The sequence below is a fragment of the Amyelois transitella genome, chromosome 14, assembly GCF_032362555.1.
Source record: "Amyelois transitella isolate CPQ chromosome 14, ilAmyTran1.1, whole genome shotgun sequence".
Lineage (NCBI taxonomy): Eukaryota > Metazoa > Arthropoda > Insecta > Lepidoptera > Pyralidae > Amyelois > Amyelois transitella.
Genome location: NC_083517.1, coordinates 4,047,632 through 4,073,233, shown reverse-complemented (window position 1 = coordinate 4,073,233; position 25,602 = coordinate 4,047,632). Strand labels below are relative to the sequence as shown.

The window sequence follows — 25,602 nt, the reverse complement described above, 5'->3', positions numbered from 1 at the left end:
TTCTAAAGAAAAGATTGATCTTCTCTTTTACGTAGTATTAATTAATCTGTGCAGCCAACGCTTTTCTGTTTTTTTTGTACAATTATACAACCATGTTGTTTTAAAGTGCGTAACTGAGTACTCAATGGAAGTGTTAAATGTTGAAATTGGTGTTAACTTAGGAAAACATAGAACGAGATAAAATTAGGTAGACTTTTTTGCTTAAGTATGCTTATAGCACTATAAAATATAAGGAATGTCGTAAAAATCTATCTCAAATAAAAATAATAAAAACCTTTTGAAAATTAAGACTTGCACACATAGGAGACATATTTGTACAATTTTGAAATAAGACTAAAATCTTTTACCTTGCCTACTTGTGCAAGTCAAAAAATTTACCATATTATATACTATTTTTTTTTGAAACCTTGCTTATATTTTTGATTCATTCAAACTTTATGTACTACTTGTATGACTAGTTTAACTCTATGATGACTAGCTGTACGACTATGTATGTTACAAAATGACTAGATTTCACTCATCCATTTTTATGACTAGATTTTTGTTATTATAATTAATAAGTAAAGCGGCGTTACAGGATTCTATTAAACTTTTTTATTATAATTATTATTTACATACTTAATTTATTTTCTATTGAAGAAACATAGAAATAGTACTAACCTAAATCACACATTTTCACACATTTACATACCTAATTAAAAAGAGAGCAATACGGTCCCCGTAGATTGCTGGAACATTTACATCTTAACACATTTTGAATCATTAGGTATTAGAGTATCTTAAAACTTTAGCATGATAGTGTCGTCCGGAAAGACGCCTTTCCCGCAGGCGTCTGTGTGGAACGCACCGATAGGAGTAGGCGTGGCTCAGGTGCACAGTCCCGAATTGTCTACTAATGAGCGCGCAAGAGCATCGGCCGCGGCGATATCGCTCACTTTGCCTTCAAAATGACCTCGCACATGGAACATGAACTCTGCTTTCCCCGCAAACTCCTGCCTACACATGAGACAGAGATGGTGCGCATGAGTGTGCTGTCTTTCAGGCGCGTAATGCGTGTTGTGCCCGTGCGTCGTAAAGTAACCTCCACCGCCGCCACTCTCGTTGACGACGGTAGCGGTGGACACGGAGGCCGTCGCAATGCCATGACCGTTTAGTATTTGCTGGTTTTGGTTGTGATGGTGAAGTAATTGCAGTTTCTCCTGGTTCGACAGGTGCACTTTTTCCTGCTGCTGCAATAGATTGCACGGATTAAAAGGTAGAAAATACAAAAGTTTTGTTAAAAATATAGAAATTTACAATACTTATATTATAATATAAAGAAATTTGAGAATACGTCACACATTTTTTGGTATATATATCATCGCATATGTAAAGTGGATAGATTTTAGTCTTTTTCATGCATTCATTTGTAGGCCAATAACTTTTAATTTATAATAAAATGGACTTGGTATTCGCAACAACCACTTTATCTAATAAAAACTACAAACACATTAATTGCATGCTTCATTTAATGATGCACTACCTATTACAAAAAAACATGATAAGTATTGACCGGAATAGCAGAATTATGTGTTTCAGAAACAGAAAGAAGACGCCACTGAAAAGGCAGACAATAGCAAAAAGAAATCACATTTAGTTTAAGGAAGAGAACTATGGTAAAACAAAACGGAGGAAATAAAACTGAACATAAATATAGCCGACTGTAAAAACTTTGTAGAATCATCAAGGCTTGGTAAGTATTTTGTATATTGACAGAAAATAAAATATTAACTAACGAAACAAAGATGTTACAACAACAACAACACTTAACGACTATAGTCAGGGCAAATGTTCATACCAAAATCTCTCTGATGTCTACCTGATGCTGTGTGGCTTGCATCTTATCCTGGAGGAGCTTATTGTCTGGCAAGTGTGACTTTGCATGAGCGCTCCATTCGTCCCTGGTTGCGAACAACCTCCCGCAAAGTTCACACGACCAGGACACTACCATTCCTGCTGTAGCCGCTGCCACTGCGGCCGAGGCTGCACTCGTGTGGACTAAATTCGTGTTCTGTAATAAATTGTATGGATATAAAATATGTTAACGTAAATGATTTACCGCTTTCTAAAAACTTGGTCTATGCATGTCTGTTCGGTGCTTTTTTAAAACTCAAAAGTAGTTGTTAAGTTTAATAAAAGGAAATAAAATCCACAAATGTCAACCCTAGTTTGACAATATTTCGTCTATTTTACTACAATTTTAAAACAGTTAAGTTCAAGCTACACATGTTGTTAAATTCTGTGATAATTACCGTGAATGTGTGTCCGGGTACTTGACACACTTGTATTGATTGCTGGTGTGAATGTTGTTGTTGTTGCTGCTGCTGCTGTTGTTGTTGTTGTTGCTGTTGTTGCTGCTGTTGTTGTTGCGCTGCGGCGGCGGCTATTTCAGCCTGACTTGGCTTTGTGTCTTCTTGTTTAGTTAATTGTGGTTTTACGTCATCCAGTTTTAACGCTGGAAACATTTGATGGCTTAGTAAGAAATGAAAAGTTTCCTTCTTTTCTTTCTACTTATTATATGCATTTATTACATTTTAGTAACCATCTAAGTTCTCGAAATATTAAAAGGTGTAAAGAAAAACGAAAATAATAAGCCTAAATATAAATTATCACTGGTCTTAATAAAAAATATCCATTTCGATAGAATTACAATAGTTCTTTCCAAATGAATACATTTATGTTCATGATTTGGTTCCTTAATTTACATAGAATTTAAACGTCAAAATGGCCACAAGAAAAGCTTTTAGACATTGTACAATAAAGAAAAAAATGTAATTACTTTTGAGAAGCAACTCACGTGGTATCGATATAGTCCTCTTTCCAAGAGGTGCGATGTTGGATGGAGTGATATGTTTTAATTTATTCATATGTAGTACTAGTTTATCTCGTCTGGCAAAAGCTTTGTTACAAACTTCACATACGTATGGTTTTTCTCCTGTAAACAATAAAATAATAATAAATAAATAATATTAAAAAAGTCATTGTAAAGGTTCAGGTAACGAGCACAAACTTGTCGTTACATCAATCAGATTGTCTTTGATCTTACAAAAATTTATATTTAACAGATACAATTGAGCAAATAAAGAATGAAAAGAAGAACATCAATTTTTCGAATAAAAACAAGGTATCTTTAATTATGCCAGCATCTCAATTCATGAAGCTGAATTACTTATTATCATGCATTAGCTGATTATACTCGTATAAGCCAAATATTACCTGTGTGTATTCTCATATGAATTGTCAATTTGTCTTTGCGCGCTAATCCTTTTCCGCAAACCGTACATTCAAATGCTTTGCTTCCTACAACATACAAAAAGTAGTGTTGATATAGGTACATTTTTTATAACTATCTTTTGAAAGGTTATGTTGTGGTATTATGGTTATTGGCTAACCGGTAATTTGATCATAGCAAGCATAGGTTCAAGGAACATGCAATATTCCTTTTTCTTAATTCCTAAAATTTATTGATCAATCTTTTTATCTCCCTATCTTACCTTCATTAGTAGAGCTTGTTGGTTTGATAGCTGGATGTTTTCGAACTACTGTCCCCTGTAATGCTTTCAATCTAGTTCCAGGATGCATAGAGCCACCTTCTGCGTAAGGTTCGGTAAACGGTATCAAGTTTGGCCTCGGAATGCTATTTGTTACATCTGGTGACCTTAAAAGAGAGTTTGAGTTTAAATCTCATTACGTAAGCATAAGATAAAAAAAATATTGTAGAGATTTTCTCTAGGTTACACTACACTAGGTACTTCAAAATACATATCGCATGGTTAAACTAAATTTGAGTCAGTCTTTTTATGATAAAAAAATTCTTCAAGCGGTGTGATGTTTCAAAAGACATTATAGTAATATGCTAAGTGCCATACATATACACCAAAAATATAAAATTGGTCACTTACCAATTTCCCAGACTCTGCAACACACGAACTCCCCCTTCGAAGCCCATGCCCACATCATCTGGTACCGTGAATGTGCTATCTGGGCCACCGGTACTGGAGCTCACTTGTGGAACTTTAATGGGAGAGTTGATGGTAGCATAGTGGTGCTGTGTAGAGCTGACTGTAGGGGGCGATGGGTGACCTTGATGGGCATTGCCGTTCTGTGCTTGCTGAAATAAAATACTTCGTCAGTCCACGAAATGAGTTAGATAGGTAGATATATATGAGTAGATAGAAGTAACACTTTTAAATGCTGCCTGTTTTTTTTCTTGTTTAAACTTCAGTGTACATAAATAAATCTTTTATTTGGAGCTTAATACGCAACACCCATACAAAATAACATCAAAACTAATGATACTGGTTACGGACCGGCCCAAACTACTGGACCGATCGAACTGAATTTTAGCATGCAGATAGTTAATATGACTTCTGGTGAATTCCCGCGGGAACGAAAAGAAGACGTTATTTTTCGTTAAACGCATGTGCTGCGGTCGCTCTCTAGTTATGGTATAATCAAAATCACTTACTTGCATTTCTTGGTGGTGCCTAGTTGCATTGTTTGTGTTGTTTGCTTGATGTTGTTGTTGTTGTTGCTGTTGTTGTTGCTGCTGCTGCTGCTGTTGTTGTTGTTGTTGCTGCTGCTGCTGCTGCTGCTGCTGCTGTTGTTGTTGTTGCTGCTGCTGTTGTTGTACTTGCTGTGCCTGCTGTTGATAAAAACACGCTATAGAGAACAATACTTTTTGTTCTAGATGTTTTTAAGGGTGTTCATATTTTGCTTTGATATCATCACTATCATATCGCTTTGATTTACTGAAATAAAAAAATACTACCGAATTAAGAATTCCTTTTTAAAGTGAGTCAAAAACCAAATATTGTTTATATTTATAACCACGTAACTAATATTTTCTGTAGTTACCACTCGCAAGTGAATTTTTAGGTAAGGTTTGCCATTATTTAAGTAACTTTTTAATTAAATAAATTATACCAGGAAGTAGACTGCTAGTATAATTTAAATATCAAACTTGTGTCACTGCTAGAATAATATTATCCTCAACAACTCACTTGTTGCTGCACTTGTTGTTGTTGGACTTGCTGTTGCTGTTGTTGCTGCTGTTGTTGTTGTTGCTGCTGCTGTTGTTGCTGTTGTTGTTGTTCCCGACGAGCAGCAGCCGCCGCTTGAGCCATATGTTGTTGCACAGCCACGTGAGCTTCAAGATACGCCGTCTTTTGAGCCTCCGTCATTTTATCCATGTTCACGGTGCCGTCCTGCAAACAAACACATACAATCGCCTGAAGATAAACTTACAATTTGTATGTATATTTATATTATATGTAAGTGCTAAAATCTGTCTATCTGTATACTTTATCAGATAAACCACTGGCCTGATTTTAATGAAATATTGTAAATGTCTAACAGAGGTTCCTTTTTTGAAAATTATTAGTGGAGCGAAGCCCTGGGCCAAAGCTTGTACAAGTTTAAATTTAATACTATTGTAAAAAACGAGTTATGTTCAAATCTTTAATAATCTTAGTACCTACGCGGAATAACACGGCGCCTTCAAACGTCTTTGATGCGGTCTGAGGGCCCGGAGGGTGCCACCCCCAGTGCATTCACCCCGGGAAAGTGAGATCGTCCCTAGCCCCAACGACTTTCATTCCATAACACGTTGCGCCCTACACTTAATTGCCTCAAACTCAAGCCGGGTTCAACGAACTTCAGGGAAACAGACGTTTCCTATTGTCTGCCTGCGGGTTCAATGACTTATGGGGTGCATAGATTGTTATTTTATATAATATTTTTTTATATTAAAAAAAAAGATAAGACGAAAAGCTGAATCTGAAGTGAAAAGAAAACAGCATTTATAATTTTAACTTTTCTTTCGAAGAATCCTACGATCCTTTTAGTTAGTAGCCAAAAACACCGTTATAAAAATCCGATAAAATTATGTTGTGCATAACACATACACATAATCACGTCTAGATCCCCTGCGGAGTAGACAAAGCCAACAGTCTTCAAAAGTCTGGAAGGTCTCGTTAGGTCTATTCAATGTAGATTTATATAGTGACCTTCTTCCCAACTTTATTAATCTTTTCCTTAGTCGCCTTTTACGACATATTTACGGGAAAGACATCGAGAGATCCTATTCTAAAGTGCGGGAACCACATATTAGTTATATTGTGCGGTTTGTAGGTATTTAGACTTTTATTAGTTACTTTATTAGATATCTTTGATACAATTTTGGCTGTAGGTCATCCGGATAAATAAATAAATAGGAAACATTAAGAATAACGATTTTCTGTCCGATTGTCATATCAAAAATATCACAAAATACCTATCTATCTCCCTATGTGAATACCAACTTAGGTATCTATTCGGTATAACAGTTTCAAATATAATAAAACTCATTTCCCTATTGTTTGGGGCCGGAGATAAGGGGTGAGGGGGATTATCATGCACTGATTAATAGTAAACTCGGGGCTGAGTAAGGTAGGGTATAGTACATGTAGATCGAAAATAATTGCTGCAAGTATAGCAGATTAACATGACGAGACCACTAGATGATGTCTAAGGAAGCTGACCTCGGGAAGGATGACTATGCAAAACTAAAATAAGTGAGAATTTTCTTTAATGTGGGCTGGATTAGACACAAAAAAGATCACATTTTAGAATGTTATAAAAAAAGGAATATCTAGTAATTTGTAAGTATTTAAGATATTTTTAAATCAAAATATTTTATACAGATTTCAATGACTAAAATGCACATTTATTTAATAATTGTCCAAATTATTCTGTGAAGTAAATAAAATTTTAAAAAGCCTTTTGGATTTATTTTATTAAGGGTAGTTATCCTGAGAAATTCTAAGTAAACGTCGCAAATAGCATAAAATATTTGTTAACAGTTTGTTAAAATATTTGTTTTATTTAGTAAAGTTGCAATACTTCTGAAACTCTACAGGTGGTAAGAAATTGTAGTTAAGTACAACATTTTCAAGATTTTCGTTCATTAAATTAAAATCTTTAATCAACTTACTGCAAGATCCCATAGCTGGTTGTAATATGAATTCACGATCATTATCACAAAAACTATTAATTATTTTTCATTACAAAAACATAAACAATCACTTCCTATATTCGTTACTGAAATCACAATATGACAGTACATTACTGACAATCACATATTTTTTCACAGAAACTTAAAACAAAAGATAGTAAGAATTTTTTTATTGTAGAAATCTTGGAACTAAATTACCAGGCGCACATGAGTATCGAAGAGTTGTTTACAGTAAAGACTCGAGGCGTCTTGGACAAGTGAGACCGGCGAGCACCCGCGGCCCTTTGCACGAGCCGAAGGGCTTGCACCGCGCCAAGTCAAGTGCATCGATCCACTTTTCTTAAACGCACCTGAAGCGTTGGGGTGGAAGGAGGAAGTCCGATCTCGGAAAAATGTCTAGTTCGTAGAGCCAATTATTGGCGAGATGCAATGGTATTCGTTAAAGAAGTTATCGACTCTAGTCTTGGTTTATTTTCATTTGATTTAATTCGTAGGTGGTAGAAATGGAATATTTACTGGTCAGAATACATTTTAGTTACTTTTTATTTATTTTAAAAGCAACGTGGGACCAAGTTGAAATAATGGTGTTCCTAAATCGGTTCCAAACTCTCTAAATAACCGACTAACACATCGGTTAATGTAGAAAGTTGCAAAGATTCAAACCCAATGCATTATGTACTCTACTCTACAATTAGAATGCGTGCATACTAATACTTTTAACCAAAGGTACATGCGGAACTGAATGAAAAAAACTTTTGTAACTGGTAGTAGTATTGGTAACAAATCAAATTATGAGGCTTTTACCTTTTTAACTCCTGACTGACCAAACGAAGGGTGGTTTTAAGTTACATGTGCCTGCTTTGTCTGTCTGTAAAATTGTAGTAGCAAAACGAACAGAGCTATATAATGCGGATTTTTAAAAATTAGAGGCTTGTTTGCTTATTAATTTGGATATAATTTGGATAAAATCTGCCTTAGATTGCCAGTACGAATATTTTTCACTTATTGCGTTGACTCCCCAAGTAGAAGGTAGTCCCCTTCAAACTGGGGAGACGTATTGTCCAACGTATATCCAATCTAGTATTGGACTTATTACGAAATGGCTTACTGAATTGGCCGTCATTTAGTAAATGAGTTTTACTTTTGACCAAAAATAGTAATCACTATTGAAAAATAAGTATCAAAATATTCAATTTTCATCTATCATTATTCCTGTCGATTAAATTTCCTACAAAGAGAAATCACTTCATGTTTCGGATTTGCAGTACGGATACGTCAACGATTTTTAAACTTTTCACTCACTTCAATATAAATAAACCCTAAACCAAAAATAGGTCTCGTGCAATGCATTGACGGGGCCACCACGGTGGGGAAACTGCGTTTGCCTCTCGACGGGGGGACCCAGGGTGGGAGGCCGTAGTAGGAACATCCTTCACCCGCCTAGGTCAGGGTTAACTGAACCCCCGGCCACGGTGAACCGCCTTCGACCTTGGATGCGTGTGCAACGTCATTGCAGGGAATGCGCTATGGGGAAATCTAGACTGATAAATATAGTTTTCTGGAATGATTTCTCTGTTTTGACAGTATTAATGAAAAATTAATGGCCATAATATTTTAAGTTTTACTAAACAAGCAGACGATTTAGTTATAATTATGGCAGTATTCGAGGATTGTGTGATTCTTTTTGTCTTTGGTTTTGGAATTCAAAATCGTTTTAATGTATATGGTAATATTATGGCATTATCTTCCTTTTAGACTTCGTATTATTAACTTGTTATAAAAAAAAGATGTGTAATGAAACTAATATCATGTCTTTCTTTTTTATTGGTTTGTTTTTGATCAACTTTTTTTTATGTTGTTCAATAAATTTCCGAGACGTTTAAATCTTGTAGCCGTCTACGACTTTCTCGTAGCTCGTAGTGAAGATATTTTAAAAATAGTTTTAAGAATTCTATGGCTCTTAATCGTCATTCAATTTGATTCCGGATATTTTGCATATTTGAAAAGTCCATCAACTTCGTCTGGTCAGAAATTTCCCATGCAGACGCCAATCAAAGGGACGGTCGTAAAGCCTCGACGGACATGCGTAACCAAATGCCGAACATCTAAAAGCCGTAAGACACTCCACAGTCTTAAAACTACTCCATTAAAGTTCATAATTCACTGCCGTGTTAAGTTTTAAGATGAGCGTGTCCAATCGACATTGGCTCGTGATCCGTTTTTCTTAGGTTTCAAATCGTATGAGCGGGGCATTGTTAGTGGTTGTTTGTTGTTTTGAGCGTTATGTCTTTCGTTTAAGGTTGAGATTAGTGGGTCCTGGGGGTGGGTGGTAGTGGGTCGATACGGCCCAGGCGCGCCGGGATCGATAGAGGGGTAAGCAGCCCCGATCGTCTCGCCCGGCGCCGCATGCCTACACACGCATAGTGAACTCTTTATCTGTTAACAAAGGGCCCCAGATTTATGTTAACATGGTAGTCTTGACTTCATAAGGGAGTTAACAATGCCTGATTTGAATTTCTCTTTATTTGAAGTTCTTATTGGTTTGAAGAGTAAACTGAAGAACATAAAATACGTAACATTTTCATAAAAAGATGATCGGACCTTTTATGTTATAGTGCGCATCCTTTGTTTATTGCTGCTTACAACAAATAAGTATGTTTATTACTCGTATTGATATTAATGGAACATATTGTAGTGGGTTTGCTTAAGTTAGCGCATATTTTTTCTCCTCACATTTTTTACTCTTCCTGTAAGTTGACAATTGAAAATAATCTAAACTAAAAGAAATTCAATTGTTTTATTGATTTACACAGTAAACTCTATCGGCAAAAAAGGTAAACGAACCATGTTAGAAAAAGCTAACCTAACCTAAGCTAGTTCGAATCATAGCATCAAGTATAATTTGAATTTCTTTTTTAAAAGTGTGCAAAGACCTTTATCTGCCCGCCCGTCAATGGTAAACCGGAACCTTATGGGGGGCTAGATGTAACTCACTAAAACCAACGAAGATAAAAGTCAATTACGTACCACATATGCTGATAGAAATTAAAATAACTCGGTTAGTAGGACAGGAGTCGTGTGTGTAGCTTGCAATTTCGTATACTGGCGGCAGATAAGCTTTATTCGATATTGTTTAAGTTATCTATCGATCAATAACTGCGTTTATCTACCTGGAAATACCTGTAGGTACACCAGAGGATAGTTAAAGATATATAGGAAAATTGATTGCGGAAATTAATTTGCTGAATCTGCATTAATTTTAGGTTTGGTCCCTAGAGTTGTAAAGGTTTGTTCACACATACTTTTGGCCAAACGTGATCTTCCACTCATTTCGAGATCGCTATCTCTGTTTACCTTTGTTCCTGTTTCTGACAATGGAATAGGTGCACTTCATATCTTTCCCATGGATTCTATAAAAGGCGACTAAGGGAATGGCTTATAAATTAGGGATTGTTCTTGTAGGCTATGGGCTAGCAACCTGTCACTGTGTCGCCTTGATACTGGGAGCGTGGCTCTCTTACAGCTGCTAGCCTGCTGACTGCTATCTAGAAGACTAGACTAATATCGCTGAGTCGGTTCCCCATAACACATAGGTCTCGGCTAGCCTTTATCTGTGATGTGTCCTGTATATATTTATCTATTTTTACCTGGAAGTTGATGGTGGAAGTGACGATCCTCATGGACTCCGCGTAGTTCCGAAGCACCGAGTCAGTGCTGAGACAGTTCTGGCGCCACTCGTACAGCTGCTCCAGCCTGGTGACGCATCGCTCGCAGATCTTCTTCGGCAGGAAGTCATCCTTAGAGATCTGATGGGAAAATTAAAATATTACACTTATAATATAATATTTTGTTGAAATATCTTGAAAGAATCCTAGTATGAACCTGATTGTTCAAATTGAGGAAGAGGTTTGAATTTTATCTAGGATTGTAAAACTATGGAAACAGCATGTTGTTATGTATAAGTACATTTCACATGCGTAGCAAATTATGTGCGAGCTCTTTATTCACACTAAAAAAAAGAGAAAAGATATGTATTTTTGTTTGTTTGTACGAATAAACTCAAAAGTACTCAACTACAGATAGAACAGACTCTTAGGAATAATATAGGCTTTTAATTTTATGTGTAGTTTTACCACGAGAGCGAAGCCCTGCACAAAAGCTAGCAATTTTATAACAGATCAAGGACAATTTCATGTTGTAGGCGCGGCCGACTCAAACAAGAGCTGTCGAATTTTTCCATTGGAATCGAAATCATAAACTGTTTTATCTTCTTTCTCCTAGCGTTACACCTGATTTATAAATATTTACAAAGTGATTTTTGCTAATAACTAGGTACCCTTTAAAATAGATCATTTCAGTTGAAATTGTAATCTGTTATCTATACGCCAAAATTTAATAGAAAAAAGCCATGTGAGGTTGATAAACATATTCTATTCTAAAGCAATTAAAAATGATATCTAAAATAAACAAAATTAAAAATAAGGTATTATAAAAACAAGTCAAACACCAATCTAAACAAATTAAAGGATAAAATATCAAAATTATTTAGGGCACTTATTGACAGTAGCTATTTCTGGGTCGTTATAGTAGGCCGGGTCAGGATGCGGTCCAGTTCGACTCTTAACATCTCGGGATAGCCTCCACACGCGCCCGTGACTCGGAGCGTTCCTCGAGAAGAAGCTATCCTGCAGTCTCCAGCCGCAGTCCCATCCAGAACATTCTCGAAAGTAGTACTTCTGTTCTGGCTTCATTCTTGACCTATTTTTCAGATAAACTTTCCGACCGTAAAACGGGATGTCTTTGTAGATTATTTTTTTTTGATTAGGATCAACTACACGCATGATTGGGTCTAAAGTAGTGTCGGTGTCTGGTCGGGCGAGCCTGGGGTCTTCTTCAGGGTCTCCTAGTCCCACGTCGACTATAGAATGGCCTTTTTTCATGTCTGCGACTCCTGGTATGTGTTTTCCGTCTCGGAGTGGTACTTTTCTTCTGTTGTGACCGGCTGTGACGTGGTCTCTGCTGATGGCTGCCATGCCATCAATCATGTTTTGTTTGAACACGTCATACGTGGTGTAACCCTTCTCTTCTCTGTGTAAAGTGGCCGCCTCCTGCAGTTTGTCTCCGTACAAGCTGTTCCATTTCATCCGCAACCGAGCGGTCTTCTCGTAGTTTTCGACGAGGAATTTAATAACGTCCGGATTCGTGAAATCTATGAGAGGCATTTTGTTTTATTTGTTAAGTGATGAGATGTTTATTAAATATTTTTGCAGTCGAGACGTGGGTTTATTAAATTTTAAAAATTGCAATGTTGTCTGAATTGGATTCCCCAAATATTTTTAGGATATTGTCAAATATGACAACTTTATAATTTTTTTATTGAAGTTTGAATATAAAAAGTAATTTTTTTTATTTGTAAAAAGATACAATGTCATGCCCGTGAATGAAAAATTCTTGTAAACTTTAGGATATAATCCATGTCGGGTGTACGAATGGTAAGTACGTTTCGCGAAGCCATTTAATTTTTTTAAACATGTAATTGATACTTATATTTATTACACGCTGTAAAATGTTAGGCAAACACTTTACATTAAAATGAATATTTTGTTATATACTTATAATGAAGACAGTTTTTTTTTCGCAGACTGATAACCCATATATCAATATGGAGGGCAATGGCATGCGGATTAAGAAGCACGTGTCAATCGCGGCTGTAATCCGTTGACCTATATCCGCCGGGGTCGATGTACTGCGTAAGGTGCTTGCACTTCACACATGCAACTGTTGTTTTATGCAATAGCTGCAAAAGAGTATTACAAGCGATATGACAATTTGTATTTTGAAGCTATTTGTAATCTGGCTGTATGTGGCCTTCGAGTCTTGTCTAGACTGTTCTTTCTACCTTAAAGATATAATGAATAATCTGTCTTTTGAAATAGTATTCATACTATTAAAATTTTGTTATTTAAGCTAACTTTTAGCCTAAGTTAAATATTGTGAGAACTCAAGACAACCAGGCGTGAATACAAAACTATTTGCTTTTTAAAAAAATATAAAATATGTTAGTTAAATTTGATTTATCACACAGTTAAATGAATGTTAAGGTCCTTTTGTCGATACTTTTGTAAGTAATAATATTAAATATAAAAAAATCTTTATAAAAGAACGAAAACTACACACAAGTAATAACTATATTAAAAAAGAGAAATATTTTGTTATTTAATTTTATTGCTTATTATTATTTTTAAATTAAAATTAAATAAGAAACATCTCAACTTCTTACAGTTCAACAGGTTTAGCTATGGTGATTATGTGCCATGGCTTTATTCCTTGTTGTTGTCGTAGCCCCGCGTAGCGCGCAGGCGTCTACGAGCTGCTACGAGCGTCTACGGGGTCTACGGGCTACGATCTCTTTATTGCACATTCTTATTCTTCTATTGCTTTTTTTGTTTATGTTTACATTTTTTAAAGGAACTACTACTTTGATATGTTAATCTATTAAAAGAGGAATCAAATATAATAAAGAAGGATAAAAGAAAGCTGATACTTTACACGGTCAAGGACACAAGGGCGTAACATAACTGACTCACCATAGTAGGCAGACAAGTCCTCAATTTGAACAAGATCTGCCTCTGCTCGGACTCCTTATCGAAGATGTGGAGTCTCGGGCCGCTCTTGAGGGAGCAGAGTCGACAGAGGTCAGTGAACGCCGTGAAGTTCAGGTCTTCGGGCTCTGTCATGGCGAAGCACCTGATGAGAAGGTCAAGAAGGCAGGAGTTGTCCATGTATACGGCGGTATTTGTCGGAGTCAGGGTCAACGCATGCCGCGGGTGCAAGGGAGGCGCGATCGTCCCGCCGTGGCGCCCGGGGGGTACTGGGGACGCCGGCGCGCGCCACCCGCCGCCCGGTCCCCCCGCAGGCCGACACCCCCTCCCCCTCGCGTGTCCTCGTCTCCCTATATGGCCGGAGAAGTAGTACGTGGTAACTGCTCTTGCAAATCTTAAGAAATAAAAAAATAAATAAAAAAAAAACTAAAAAAAATAAAAAATAAATAAAATCTTTTATTAGGCAGCAACATAGTTTTAACTTAAAATTTTAGGTGCTGGAGCCATCTTTAAAGCAAAAGAATGCTTGTGCCAGATGACTCCGCTGAAATAGATGCATATAATCACGTTTATATCCCTTGCAGAGACTGTTAGGCCACATTCAGCTGTTTTGTTTAGATATTATGAAGTCCAAAATTCGGTACTTTACTTTTTTATTTCATTAAATTTACACACAGCGCATACACTTTCTAAAAGTCCAGATGGGAGTCAGGGTAAATTTTCATGTGTTTGCTGCAATAGAAAATATATGAGGAGGATATATCAGAAAGGGAAAGCATGAAAATAGTTATTAATGTGAATGAAGTGAAAAAAGTATCCAAAGAAAGGTAGTCTTCGCCGACCCCTCCGGAAAAAAGAGTGAATTTATGTATGTGTGAAGGAAATTACACTAGAAATGAAACTGTTACTGTCAACAAAATTAAAAAAAAAACTTATGGTGTACAAGGAGCAAGAAGTGAAACTTACACAAGGATAAAATCTTAATTGTACAGTTTTTACAGTAAATGCTAAATGCACGACACTGAAATGTATTTGTAAATCGCAAAATATTGTCCGTTACCACGTTTTGCCGCTCAGCAGCGCCTGTTACCTTCAGGGTGGCTTCGTCCGGAAAATGCGTGACGCTTTCCCCACTTAACTGCGATTACCAAGCTGATATGCAATTGATTATGTTCTCACAAGTTTTACTACGGATATCCAAAACAAACGATCAGACGTTAGAAGTAGGTTAACATACAGAAATCGTAATATAATAGGTCTTTAGATTGTGTGTTTCAAGGATCATTTAGCTCGTAATTGTCATAAGAATGTTTTCTCTTTTGCGCATTCAAATGAACAGATACATCAAATTACTAATTCTAATTTGAGTCAAAATTCTAACAGTACTTACTTCTTGTTATATTGTGTTTCAAGTAGGTAGTTTAAGGTATTAGGTAGGTTATGAAATTACTAATTCTTGATAGAGTCATTCTTATTGAAATTGACTTGAATTGCAGTATAATGTAATACGAGTTACAGTATAAAATGAAAAAGGCTACCAAAAACTATTACATCTAGTACATCATTATGGTTACTTATAGTTGTGATTACCAATCATCATCTATTCTATAATCTTATATCATTACGAACTCTATGTATTTACTCAATAAGTCCGTATGCGCGATACGGTATTAAATACCTATGTAATGTTTTTAAATGTATGCATTAAATGTTCAGTCAACAAACATTGTAACAAACCTCTAACGACGTGACAGCGACCTCAATATGTCTTGTCAACCTGAATAGACACGAATCTCATTATTTATAAACAGACAAACAATATTTACTTGTACTCTTAACAGAGGAAAATTTTCATCTGCGAATTCACATTATTTATTTCCCTATTTTTTTAAATAAAGGATTTTAGCATTATGTCCGTTGGTTCCACGGAATCGAACGTGTACCACGCTTATTCTGAGAGAACTTTGGCTATAATAAAGCCCGAGGCCTACGAGGACGCCGAAGCGATCGAGAATTTGATCAGGCAAAATGGGTTTCAGATATTAGCTGTAAGTTGTAAAAAAGTATTTGTTATTAATACTTACAAGATCTTTGATTATGTCTAATAATTTATAGGTATTATATAATTTACAAAAGGAATAAAGTACTAATGCTTAATCCTTGAAAATCGAATTCATCACTGTGTTAATTTTTTTCATAGTTGGTCCAATAGTTTTTAAGTTTTCATGGCAAACCAAAATAACAAATATTTCATTTTATAATTCAGCATGGATTAGCAATTCTGTGTCCATACTCTGTATCTAATATCCATCCTCCTGTTTTAAAATTTAAAACTCGGCCGTCGTCTGCGCAAGGGTTGGCATGCAAAACGAGGGGCGCTCATTACGCGTCACATACATGCGGTGCTCAGAGGAAAGTTAGGGTTGTCTCCACTCTGTTTGCTTTTATTTGGTACATGCTAATCCATCTGTAAGGATTTTGATCATCAATATTTTTATAAAATCAATGCATGCAAGTCGCTTATATAATTGTTGTCGGGAGTCGTTGTCTAGCCCCTGTAGCTCAGCGGCAGTGTGCCTGTGTGCACTAGGCACAAATCCCGGCCACTGCGTGATTAAAAACCCTTTTTCTGATTGGCTTAGGTTTGGGATGTTAATCTTTAGATACGTAGTGACCTTAATCACTTTATCGATTTAATTTTATCTGTTTGGTTTTATTATTTACAAAACTTTAATTTACAAAATAAATTTTTACATAGATTTCTAGATAGGACATCAAATATTAAGATTTATGTTGCTTTTTTTATTTATATTTTAAAAAGGAGATTTTATAAAGATGATTAAGTATATTGCCTTGCATTTGTTTTTATCATCTTTGCTTAATCAAAATCCGATCGTGTAGATATTTTTCGCTGGATATCGTACTGTAGGTATAAAACAAGTCTCAAGTAGTTCTAAATTATAAGATAAGAGAAGTAAAATGTAAGCGTTTTCGAATTTCTAGTTAGTAGTTGAAAGTTAATATATATTTTTTTAACTGTGGCATCCCTATTCGTAAAATAGAAGCTCAAACATTCGAGCACCCTATCTCTGGTCAGTGTTATCTATAGAAACCGTACAAAAAAACTAATTATACATTCCTATTGACGTTTCGAGGGTCAGTGCTAGGGACAGTTTTATGAAATTAAATCTTCCTGGCGGAGTAGGGACTTCAATGTAATTACGACTTTCGCTTAGGTGCACTTCCTAATGGAGTATTTTGAAGTGGAGAGGAATATGAATATTAAAATGAAATTGTGTTTGGTTTTAGATATAGGTACCTACTATAATACATTTATTGCTTTTTATAGTCAAACTCCAACTAGAAGATAATTTCTCGTATAGCTTTTCGTAGTAAATTTCCAATGTCCTTTGATATGCTTAATATTTTTATTACCAAAATAAGTATCTAGGTATTTTTAAAGAGACGCAGCGTGCTACAGTTTACAAAAATTTCATATAGGGTACCTACTTAGACACTTACCTACATTCAAATTCACTATTAACAAACAAATTGAAAAAGCAGCGTTAAAACAGGGGATAAAATTTATCTAAATTTGACCTCCCTTTCATTTGATTTGGTTGTATCCTACATTATGATAAAGTTTCCCGTACATTTTCGAAAGTGAAAGTATTTGCCATTTTACAGAGACGCATCGTCCGCCTGACTCCCGAGCAAGCCGCGGAATTATACCGTGGCCACTACGGTCGTCACCATTTCCCCCATCTGGTGGCCCACATGTCCAGTGGGAGCATCATACCCATGGTGCTGGCGGCCCCCAACGCTGTGCAGAAGTGGCGCACGCTCATGGGACCCGCAAGGTGATAACATTGATATATACTATGTTTTATATAGCGATTATTATTTTCCTCACCTATTGGCCCACATGCCTAGTGGGAGTAGCATAACCCTGATGCTGGTGGGCCCCAACGCTCATGGGACCCGTAAGGTAAGATCAACATACAGACAAAAAATCAAGCCTCTTTCACGCAAGGTAAGATTTACTTATATTTTTTTATCGTGAAGATATTCGTCTTGATGTAAGGTATTTGAGGGACTCAATCTTTGGTACCACAAAATGTATTTATATTACACCCCTTGGAGTAGTCGAAATTACTTAGAAAATATAAAAAATTGAGATTCAATTAGTGACGTGGTGATGTCATCAATACTGTAAAGTGCAAACGTCTTTCCCCCTCTTATAAAACAGAAACTAGGAGGGTGAAAACAAGTACTTATTTACATTCAGGCAACTAGGTTTGGATTGGTGCTATGACAATTGAGATTTGGTGAATTGAGGGGCGGCTAAAATATATTTATACATTGCAGCGTGGTGGAGGCACAGGCTTACTGGCCGGAGAGCGTGCGCGCATGCTACGGTCGGCGCACTAAGTACGGAGACTACTTCAACGGTGTGCACGGCAGTCAGAACCACGACGAGGCGCTGAGAGAGATACATTTCTTTTTCCCACAAAGTACGCGGGTCCTTATAAGAAAATAAAAGTTGGTAGGTTAAGTCTCTGCCACCGGTCATGGGCTCTGCCAGCGGTCATGGGGTTATCCATTATTACAAATTGTTCTTTTAAGTATATAATAATATGTGAAAGTGGGTTTGTTTGTCCGTCTTTGACGTCGAAAGCATGAAATTTTGCATACTTATAGTGTGGAGTACATGGACATAGGGAAAGGTCACGCGTTCGGAGCCGTAGGTAGGCGAGCTAGATATCCTATGAGTTGCGGAATCGCAGTATTAAATTAAAGATAATCTAAGTAGATAGACCCCTACCCCGACCTCTTCTACCTACCGATGTCACCCATATATGCCATACAGCAATTATTCTCTCCTATCCTAAAAATCCTTTATCAACAGTGATAGTCGGCCCGATCCTCCGCGCGTGGCAAGTCAACGATTACATACAGAAGCATATCACGCCCACATTATTGCCAGCCTTGACGACTTTGGCCCACGAAAGACCAGACGAGCCCGTCTTGTGGTTGGCTGAACATCTGCGCATGCACAACCCTAACGAACCGGAGTTTGGGCCACAGTACGTGGAGCAAAGGGAAGACAAGCGGTGTCACACCCCTTTGCCTTCTGAAGAGTCGTTTGCGAATATCAAATAGTTTCAGTTACAAAACGTATTAATAACAATGATTTTTGTTGATTGCCTATGGTTTGTTAGAAAACATATATCACCTTTCTAGAGTTAGTCCTGGTTGCGTTCAATCTGGAAAGAGGCCCGGGGTCCGCCTATAGTCCCGTACGTACATACCTGCATATCGTCACGGCTTTACCCCTTACGGATAGTCAGTCTTTTAAAAACGCTAAGGTTTCCAAAGTGGTGTGATTAAGAAGTGACTCCCGTCCGACCAGCTTGGATCTTGGTAACAAATTCATGTACTAAAACAGGTACAAAACATTCACATAGGAAAATTATGGGATTTTTCATTTTAACAGATGTAGAATTTCGAAATAAAACAGATATGAATTTTCCCAAACTTTATTATAGAAACACTTTAGAAATGAGTTATCACAGGCTAGCGTGTGTAACTATTGATTTTAGCGAGCGAACAATAACATTTTTTTATAGCATGCTTCATGAAGTAAACTTACACGTTGGACTTAACTAAAACAAAATTACTGTGACTATGTATCTTATTACTGTCTGACAAGCTTTTTGATAAATACAAATTAAATGTACCAAACGTTAATACAACTTCCTTAGATTTTAAGACATTTATCTCTGTTTTATGTCAAGTAAGCGAAATAATAATTTACCACTTTGATACAATACAAAGAGAATACAAATACAACTTAAAAAGTTAAAAATTTACAAGAGAACAAACAGTGTTTATATATCTTCTAATTCTGAAGTTAGCCGGTTAGTAAAAAGGTCCAACAATTATTCTGAAGTGAACGTGTGACATTATTAGATTTAATTTTATTATACGCCAAATTAGCGCTATTATTATTCCTACCAAGTAATATCATATTAAATACGATACGATTTATGCAATGATTTCTTCATACCAATTCATCAAACAGATATTCTTATTGCCATTTCTTATCCATCCAGTAAACTTTTAGGTAACTAAAGTTTTTTCGTATTCTCAAAAAAAAAATATCGATAAGTACATTTTTAATAAATTTTTTTATTATAAAGAAGGCAATTACGTGTTACCTACATTTTATTATGTTTTAAAAGAAAATTAATATATTGGTGTACGCGACAGTAAACAATAGTCACAATACAATATATTTCGTTAATAAACCAAACTTACGAACTAACATTTTGGTAAAGTATTACAAAAATAAGATAAAAAATGGAGATTACAATCTTGAGTTGATGATGACCCCCGATGTTAATATTCTGAAAGGAAAATATTACCTTTAATAAAAATGTAGTGTCACTAACTTCATCTGTAGTAAAGAAAAAATAATCCTTTATTCCCACTTGATAGTTACTCAAGTTTGGCTTTGTTCAAAATAATTTGTTCAGTTTCAAATAAGTACATTGTTCAATCTTTTCAAGTAAGCTCATCAAGTTAGAGTACTCTTCGTCTTATCTTTTTGTAAAACATCCTCAATCTGATAAAGGTAGGTTCGTTACGGCAACGTCCGTGTTTAATTTAGTATAAACGCAGAAAGAGAGATGAGACATAATTGCCTCTCAATGTTAGTGAATAAGGGTGGCGAAGAGGTAGGCCAAGTTTATTTATTGCCTATATTTCTGCCTACTTTTGCTTCTTCCACATTTATCTACATTATGAGCGTGGGTATTACTATCTACTTACGAGTAAGATTTCGGAAATTACCCTCAGAGTTGCCGAGCGAGAAAGGTGTATTTAGTTGCAGTGCCTTTTGGTTCCCGGCACCAATACAAAAAAGAAGATGACCACTCCATCTCTTCCCATGGATGTCGTAAAAGGCGACTAAGGGATAGGCTTACAAACTTGGGATTCTTTTTTAGGCGATGGGCTAGCAACCTGTCACTATTTGAATCTCAATTCTATCATTAAGCCAAATAGCTGAACGTGGCCATTCAGTCTTTTCAAGACTGTTGGCTCTGTCTACCACGCAAGGGATATAGACGTGACTATATGTATGTATGTAGAAAGGTATATTTCCAAACTTATAGTAATGCAAAATCAACTAAAAAAAAAACCGTGCCCGGCAGGGTGAGCGCTGATCAGAGCTTAAGCTGTTAAGACCAGTGCAATGATCAGATCAGATCACCTGGGCAGCCGAGCAGTTAAATAAGGACGTACATTAGTGCAGCATCCTATGGTCGCGATCAGTGCCCTGGCAGCTGAGAAGTTAAATAAAAACGAGATAAGGACGTACATTAGTGCAGCATCCTATGGTCGCGATCAGTGCCCTGGCAGCTGAGAAGTTAAATAAAACGAGATAAGGACATACATTAGTGCAGCATCCTATGGTCGCGATCAGTGCCCTGGCAGCTGAGAAGTTAAATAAAAACGAGATAAGGACGTACATTAGTGCAGCATCCTATGGTCGCGATCAGTGCCCTGGCAGCTGAGAAGTTAAATAAAACGAGATAAGGACATACATTAGTGCAGCATCCTATGGTCGCGATCAGTGCCCTGGCAGCTGAGAAGTTAAATAAAAACGAGATAAGGACGTACATTAGTGCAGCATCCTATGGTCGCGATCAGTGCCCTGGCAGCTGAGAAGTTAAATAAAACGAGATAAGGACATACATTAGTGCAGCATCCTATGGTCGCGATCAGTGCCCTGGCAGCTGAGAAGTTAAATAAAAACGAGATAAGGACATACATTAGTGCAGCATCCTATGGTCGCGATCAGTGCCCTGGCAGCTGAGAAGTTAAACAAAACGAGATAAGGACATACATTAGTGCAGCATCCTATGGTCGCGATCAGTGCCCTGGCAGCTGAGAAGTTAAATAAAAACGAGATAAGGACATACATTAGTGCAGCATCCTGTGGTCGCGATCAGTGCCCTGGCAGCTGAGAAGTTAAATAAAAACGAGATAAGGACATACATTAGTGCAGCATCCTATGGTCGCGATCAGTGCCCTGGCAGCTGAGAAGTAAATAAACTAAATAAGGACATACATTAGTGCAGCATCCTATGGTCGCGATCAGTGCCCTGACAGCTGAGAAGTTAAATAAAACGAGATAAGGACATACATTAGTGCAGCATCCTGTGGTCGCGATCAGTGCCCTGGCAGCTGAGAAGTTAAATAAAAACGAGATAAGGGCATACATTAGTGCAGCATCCTGTGGTCACAATCAGTGCCCTGGCAGCTGAGAAGTTAAATAAAACGAGATAAGGACATACATTAGTGCAGCATCCTATGGTCGCGATCAGTGCCCTGGCACCTGAGAAGTAAATAAAAAAACTAAATAAGGACATACATTAGTGCAGCATCCTATGGTCGCGATCAGTGTCCTGGCAGCTGAGAAGTTAAATAAAAACGAGATAAGGACATACATTAGTGCAGCATCCTGTGGTCACGATCAGTGCCCTGGCAGCTGAGAAGTAAATAAATTAACTAAATAAGGACATACATTAGTGCAGCATCCTATGGTCGCGATCAGTACCCTGGCAGCTGAGAAGTAAATAAATAAACTAAATAAGGACATACATTAGTGCAGCATCCTGTGGTCGCGATCAGTGCCCTGGCAGCTGAGAAGTTAAATAAAAACGAGATAAGGACATACATTAGTGCAGCATCCTATGGTCGCGATCAGTACCCTGGCAGCTGAGAAGTAAATAAAATAACGAGATAAGGACATACATTAGGGCAGCATCCTATGGTCGCGATCAGTGCCCTGGCAGCTGAGAAGTAAATAAATAAACTAAATAAGGACATACATTAGTGCAGCATCCTATGGTCGCGATCAGTGCCCTGGAAGCTGAGAAGTAAATAAATAAACTAAATAAGGGCATACATTAGTGCAGCATCCTGTGGTCGCGGTAGAGGCGCACGTAGCCGGCGTGGTCCCCGGAGCACATGCCGATCTTCTGGCACGCGCCCTTGGTGCCGAACTCCTCGATCAGGTGGATCACGCTGTCGCCGTAGATCTCCATCATGGTGTGGCACTGGGGGTACGAAAATATAATGATGATTTTGTTACGTGCCGTGTGGTTTACGGCACAAATAGAAAAAAAGAATAGGACCATCTTTTTCCTATGGATGTTGTAAAAGCGACTAAGGGCTTATAAACTTGAGATTCTTCTTTTAGGCGACGGGTTAGTAACATGTCACTATATGTATCTCAATTCTATCATTAAGCTAAACAGCTGAACGTGGCCTACCATTCTTTTTTAAGAGGTTTGGCTCTGTCTACCCTGCAAGGGATATAGACGTGATTATATGTATGTATTTTATTTGGTACAAGCTTTTGTCGGTAGGATTATCCATAGGTGGCTGGTTCATATCCGGCTCGACGGACCAATGATCGGATGGTGGACTGTAGATGTGATATTATAGTTGAACACGAAACTGGACACATTTTTTTTTGTTATTAATTGTCTTAAACAATAGTTACACTCTAGCAGTTACAAGGCATAAAAACAGAAAGACCCGTGAAGCGTCAACCCTATATCTCCCTAACCCTAAATCTGGCTTTCTGGCTAATGATACAAGATAAGTTTTTTTACTTTCGGCTATGGAACCCTCAAAAATCCAGTTACTTAATTATTATTGAAAGTCTCACCCGAGCAGAGTATTTGGCCGGCAACAACCCGCACGCCTTCTCCACGATATGAACAATGTTCCTGTCCACTTTGTCGTTGCCGAGAACCTTCTTCACCGCCATCACCACCACTTCGCACACGGCGCAGTCTAGGATTTCCTCTGAGGGTGAAAAAAGGTACATTGCAAAAACACGTTTTTGGAGGAGAACACATGAATGGTTATAGTACCCGGTAGGTATATTTATTTATCCACTAACATATCTCAAGGCCATTCTCTGTAGTGTATGAACTTTGCAACCTATATTTTTGGTAATCTTATGTCAAGTGAATTGTATAATTCTTTATAAAAAAAAAGTTCTTTACACCCGAAACTCTTTTTAACTATGTAAAATTATGTATGACTCGCTTAAGATGGGTCGGAGATTGCAACACTTGTAACAGCGCACTCTTTCTTGACTCCCTACAAAATCTTATTAGTGTGTTTTAGTTGTGTGTGAAAAAAAAAGACGTGATATGTGTAAGTTGTATTATACATATTTATGACTCATAGTTGGCAAATAAACGTTTGACTTTGACTTTGAAGTTACCTCTGACAGCCACGAGGTCGGTGGGCTGGCACAGCTTCAGCTCGGAGCAGACCTGCGCGGGCTCCAGGTCCTGCGCCAGCAGGCTGATGACCAGCTCCGCGTACTTCTCCACGAACTGGTCGCACTCGGCCCGCACCGACTTGGGCATGCGCTGGCACACGTTGTGGACTATCTTTTTGATCTCGTCCTGAATGACACAAAGTAATTAAATATAACTAAATAAGCAGGCCGAAGAGATTGTGGCTGGAAGTCGCAAAAGATGATATGCCAGCCAATGGACTGAAATCCGAGGACATCGAAAACCGAACTAAGTGGAGAGGGAAAAGCGGACCCCGGGCCCCGCACCGTTTTGTGGAGGGTGCAACGGGGAACACGCAAAGATGAGAAATAAATACTGCAAAAATAGAGCTACCTTTACAAGAATACTATTCCACCTTATAAGACCGATATTTAACGATAAAGGATTTTTAAAATAAAGAAGTAATCAAACAAACATTTCACATCTATATAAAGTTTGATTTTATATTTTAGCTAAAATACGGTCGAAATGCAAACCTCCTTTTGAAGTCGGTTAAAAATGAAGTGGTACCTCGTTGTGTTTGTCCTTGATCTGGTCATCGATCTCCTTCATGACGAACTCGCAGATGACGCACACGGTCTTCTGGGAAACATCGCCTCGCACCGGACGGCCGTTTACTGTGTCGTCGGGGATTTCGTTCGTTTCTGGCAAAGAGAATTCTTATATTAAAAAAGTATCATCTTTGCGTTGGTAAGTGTTGCTTTTTCTATGGGCCAAATTCCTGGCTGTACCGTGTGTTGTACATTAAACTAAGATAGGATGAACAAAGATCCGCGTTGCGGCAGAGATCAAGGATGTCAATAAGGGGCACGCCAAGAAAAATCTGGCTTAACGTCGCGAAAGATGGCGGATAATGGTTGAAGAGAGTGGGAGCTCAGAGTTCGTATATGACGATGATCAAGCAGTGAAAGCCTAGCTTGAATCACACAAGATACCAACCCGCCTAAAACTTATTCCGCTTAACTTTAATAATGTGAATTCTGCACTAATGTTAACTTACGGATATCGCCTCCCGCTTCTTTCTCCAACATGCGCTTAGGCAGCATAGGTCTCCTCCTGTTGTTCCTATCGGCCATTCGCTCCGGTGTCTCATGGAACGAATCAATACTCTGCGTGGTCAAATGCAGCGGGTCTTTGACGTTATCTTTGCATATTTTCAGAAACACGCAAATCTCTTGGGCGTTCATATCGGCGATCAACATTTCTACAAGCTGGTTGGAGTAGGCGTCGACGAAGTCTGTACATTGGGTTTGGAATTTCTTCGATAGATGCGTGCAAAGGTTGTCGAGCGCTTGGCGGATTTCGGCCTGGGAAATGGAGATATAATTCTATCATAGCTCAAAAAGAAACAATGAATTGTTAATGAGCAAAATATCCTTAGAACTGGAAATAAACAAATGTAGCATGTAATGTAAATACCTAGCTTTTACCCGTAGCTTCGTTTGCACGAATTTGAACCACAGGTTTGAACAGGAAAATATAGTTTTAACCGAGATTAAATGTATCCTATGTCGTTCTTCAGACTCTTAATAATTATATATACGCAAAATTTCAAGACGCTTGGTTCAGTAGATAA

The 25,602-nt window shown here is 37.5% G+C and overlaps 4 protein-coding genes across 4 annotated transcripts in view; 1 reads left to right on the top strand and 3 right to left on the bottom strand.

Moving 5' to 3' along the window:
• Positions 1–276: 276 nt before the first annotated feature.
• LOC106130848 (zinc finger protein 585B) lies at positions 277–13,672 on the bottom strand. The gene is made up of 12 exons (XM_060947811.1): positions 13,621–13,672; positions 10,681–10,839; positions 5,055–5,246; positions 4,508–4,684; positions 3,942–4,150; positions 3,534–3,697; positions 3,256–3,339; positions 2,837–2,974; positions 2,412–2,542; positions 2,292–2,366; positions 1,859–2,050; positions 277–1,229 (listed from the first exon to the last, which is right to left on the bottom strand). Exons 1-12 carry the CDS (start codon positions 13,621–13,623, stop codon positions 867–869), a joined length of 1,887 nt encoding a protein of 628 aa, XP_060803794.1. The 5' UTR covers positions 13,624–13,672; the 3' UTR covers positions 277–866.
• LOC132902487 (uncharacterized) lies at positions 11,575–12,255 on the bottom strand. Its single transcript, XM_060947719.1, has one exon. It carries the CDS (start codon positions 12,253–12,255, stop codon positions 11,575–11,577), a length of 681 nt encoding a protein of 226 aa, XP_060803702.1.
• Positions 13,673–15,545: 1,873 nt separating the features above from the next.
• On the top strand, positions 15,546–18,802 carry LOC106130846 (nucleoside diphosphate kinase homolog 5-like). Its single transcript, XM_013329777.2, has 4 exons — positions 15,546–15,683; positions 17,323–17,495; positions 18,004–18,149; positions 18,545–18,802. Exons 1-4 carry the CDS (start codon positions 15,546–15,548, stop codon positions 18,796–18,798), a joined length of 711 nt encoding a protein of 236 aa, XP_013185231.2. The 3' UTR covers positions 18,799–18,802.
• A 357-nt stretch (positions 18,803–19,159) lies between these two features.
• The window catches only part of LOC106130912 (uncharacterized), a 31,421-nt gene continuing 24,978 nt past the window's right edge, over positions 19,160–25,602 (bottom strand). Inside the window, exons 16-21 of the mRNA XM_013329859.2 lie at positions 25,027–25,333; positions 24,537–24,670; positions 23,948–24,134; positions 23,381–23,520; positions 22,613–22,763; positions 19,160–20,045 (exon numbers count right to left, since the gene is read on the bottom strand). Coding sequence (XP_013185313.2) covers positions 22,614–22,763; positions 23,381–23,520; positions 23,948–24,134; positions 24,537–24,670; positions 25,027–25,333 — 918 coding nt within the window. The 3' untranslated portion in view covers positions 19,160–20,045; position 22,613. The remainder of the gene's footprint in view (positions 20,046–22,612; positions 22,764–23,380; positions 23,521–23,947; positions 24,135–24,536; positions 24,671–25,026; positions 25,334–25,602) is intronic.

Excerpts from the sequence above, each read along its gene's own strand:
- LOC132902487 (XM_060947719.1), bottom strand. The coding sequence starts at position 12,255 with ATGCCTCTCATAGATTTCACGAATCCGGACGTTATTAAATTCCTCGTC.
- LOC106130848 (XM_060947811.1), bottom strand. Across the intron at positions 4,151-4,507 it reads GGCACCACCAAGAAATGCAA|CAAGCACAGAACGGCAATGC; the intron begins GTAAGTGATTTT and ends ATTTTATTTCAG. Across the intron at positions 2,975-3,255 it reads TCATATGAGAATACACACAG|GAGAAAAACCATACGTATGT; the intron begins GTAATATTTGGC and ends TATTGTTTACAG.
- LOC106130846 (XM_013329777.2), top strand. The coding sequence starts at position 15,546 with ATGTCCGTTGGTTCCACGGAATCGAACGTGTACCACGCTTATTCTGAG. Across the intron at positions 17,496-18,003 it reads ACGCTCATGGGACCCGCAAG|CGTGGTGGAGGCACAGGCTT; the intron begins GTGATAACATTG and ends TATACATTGCAG. Across the intron at positions 18,150-18,544 it reads ACATTTCTTTTTCCCACAAA|TGATAGTCGGCCCGATCCTC; the intron begins GTACGCGGGTCC and ends CTTTATCAACAG.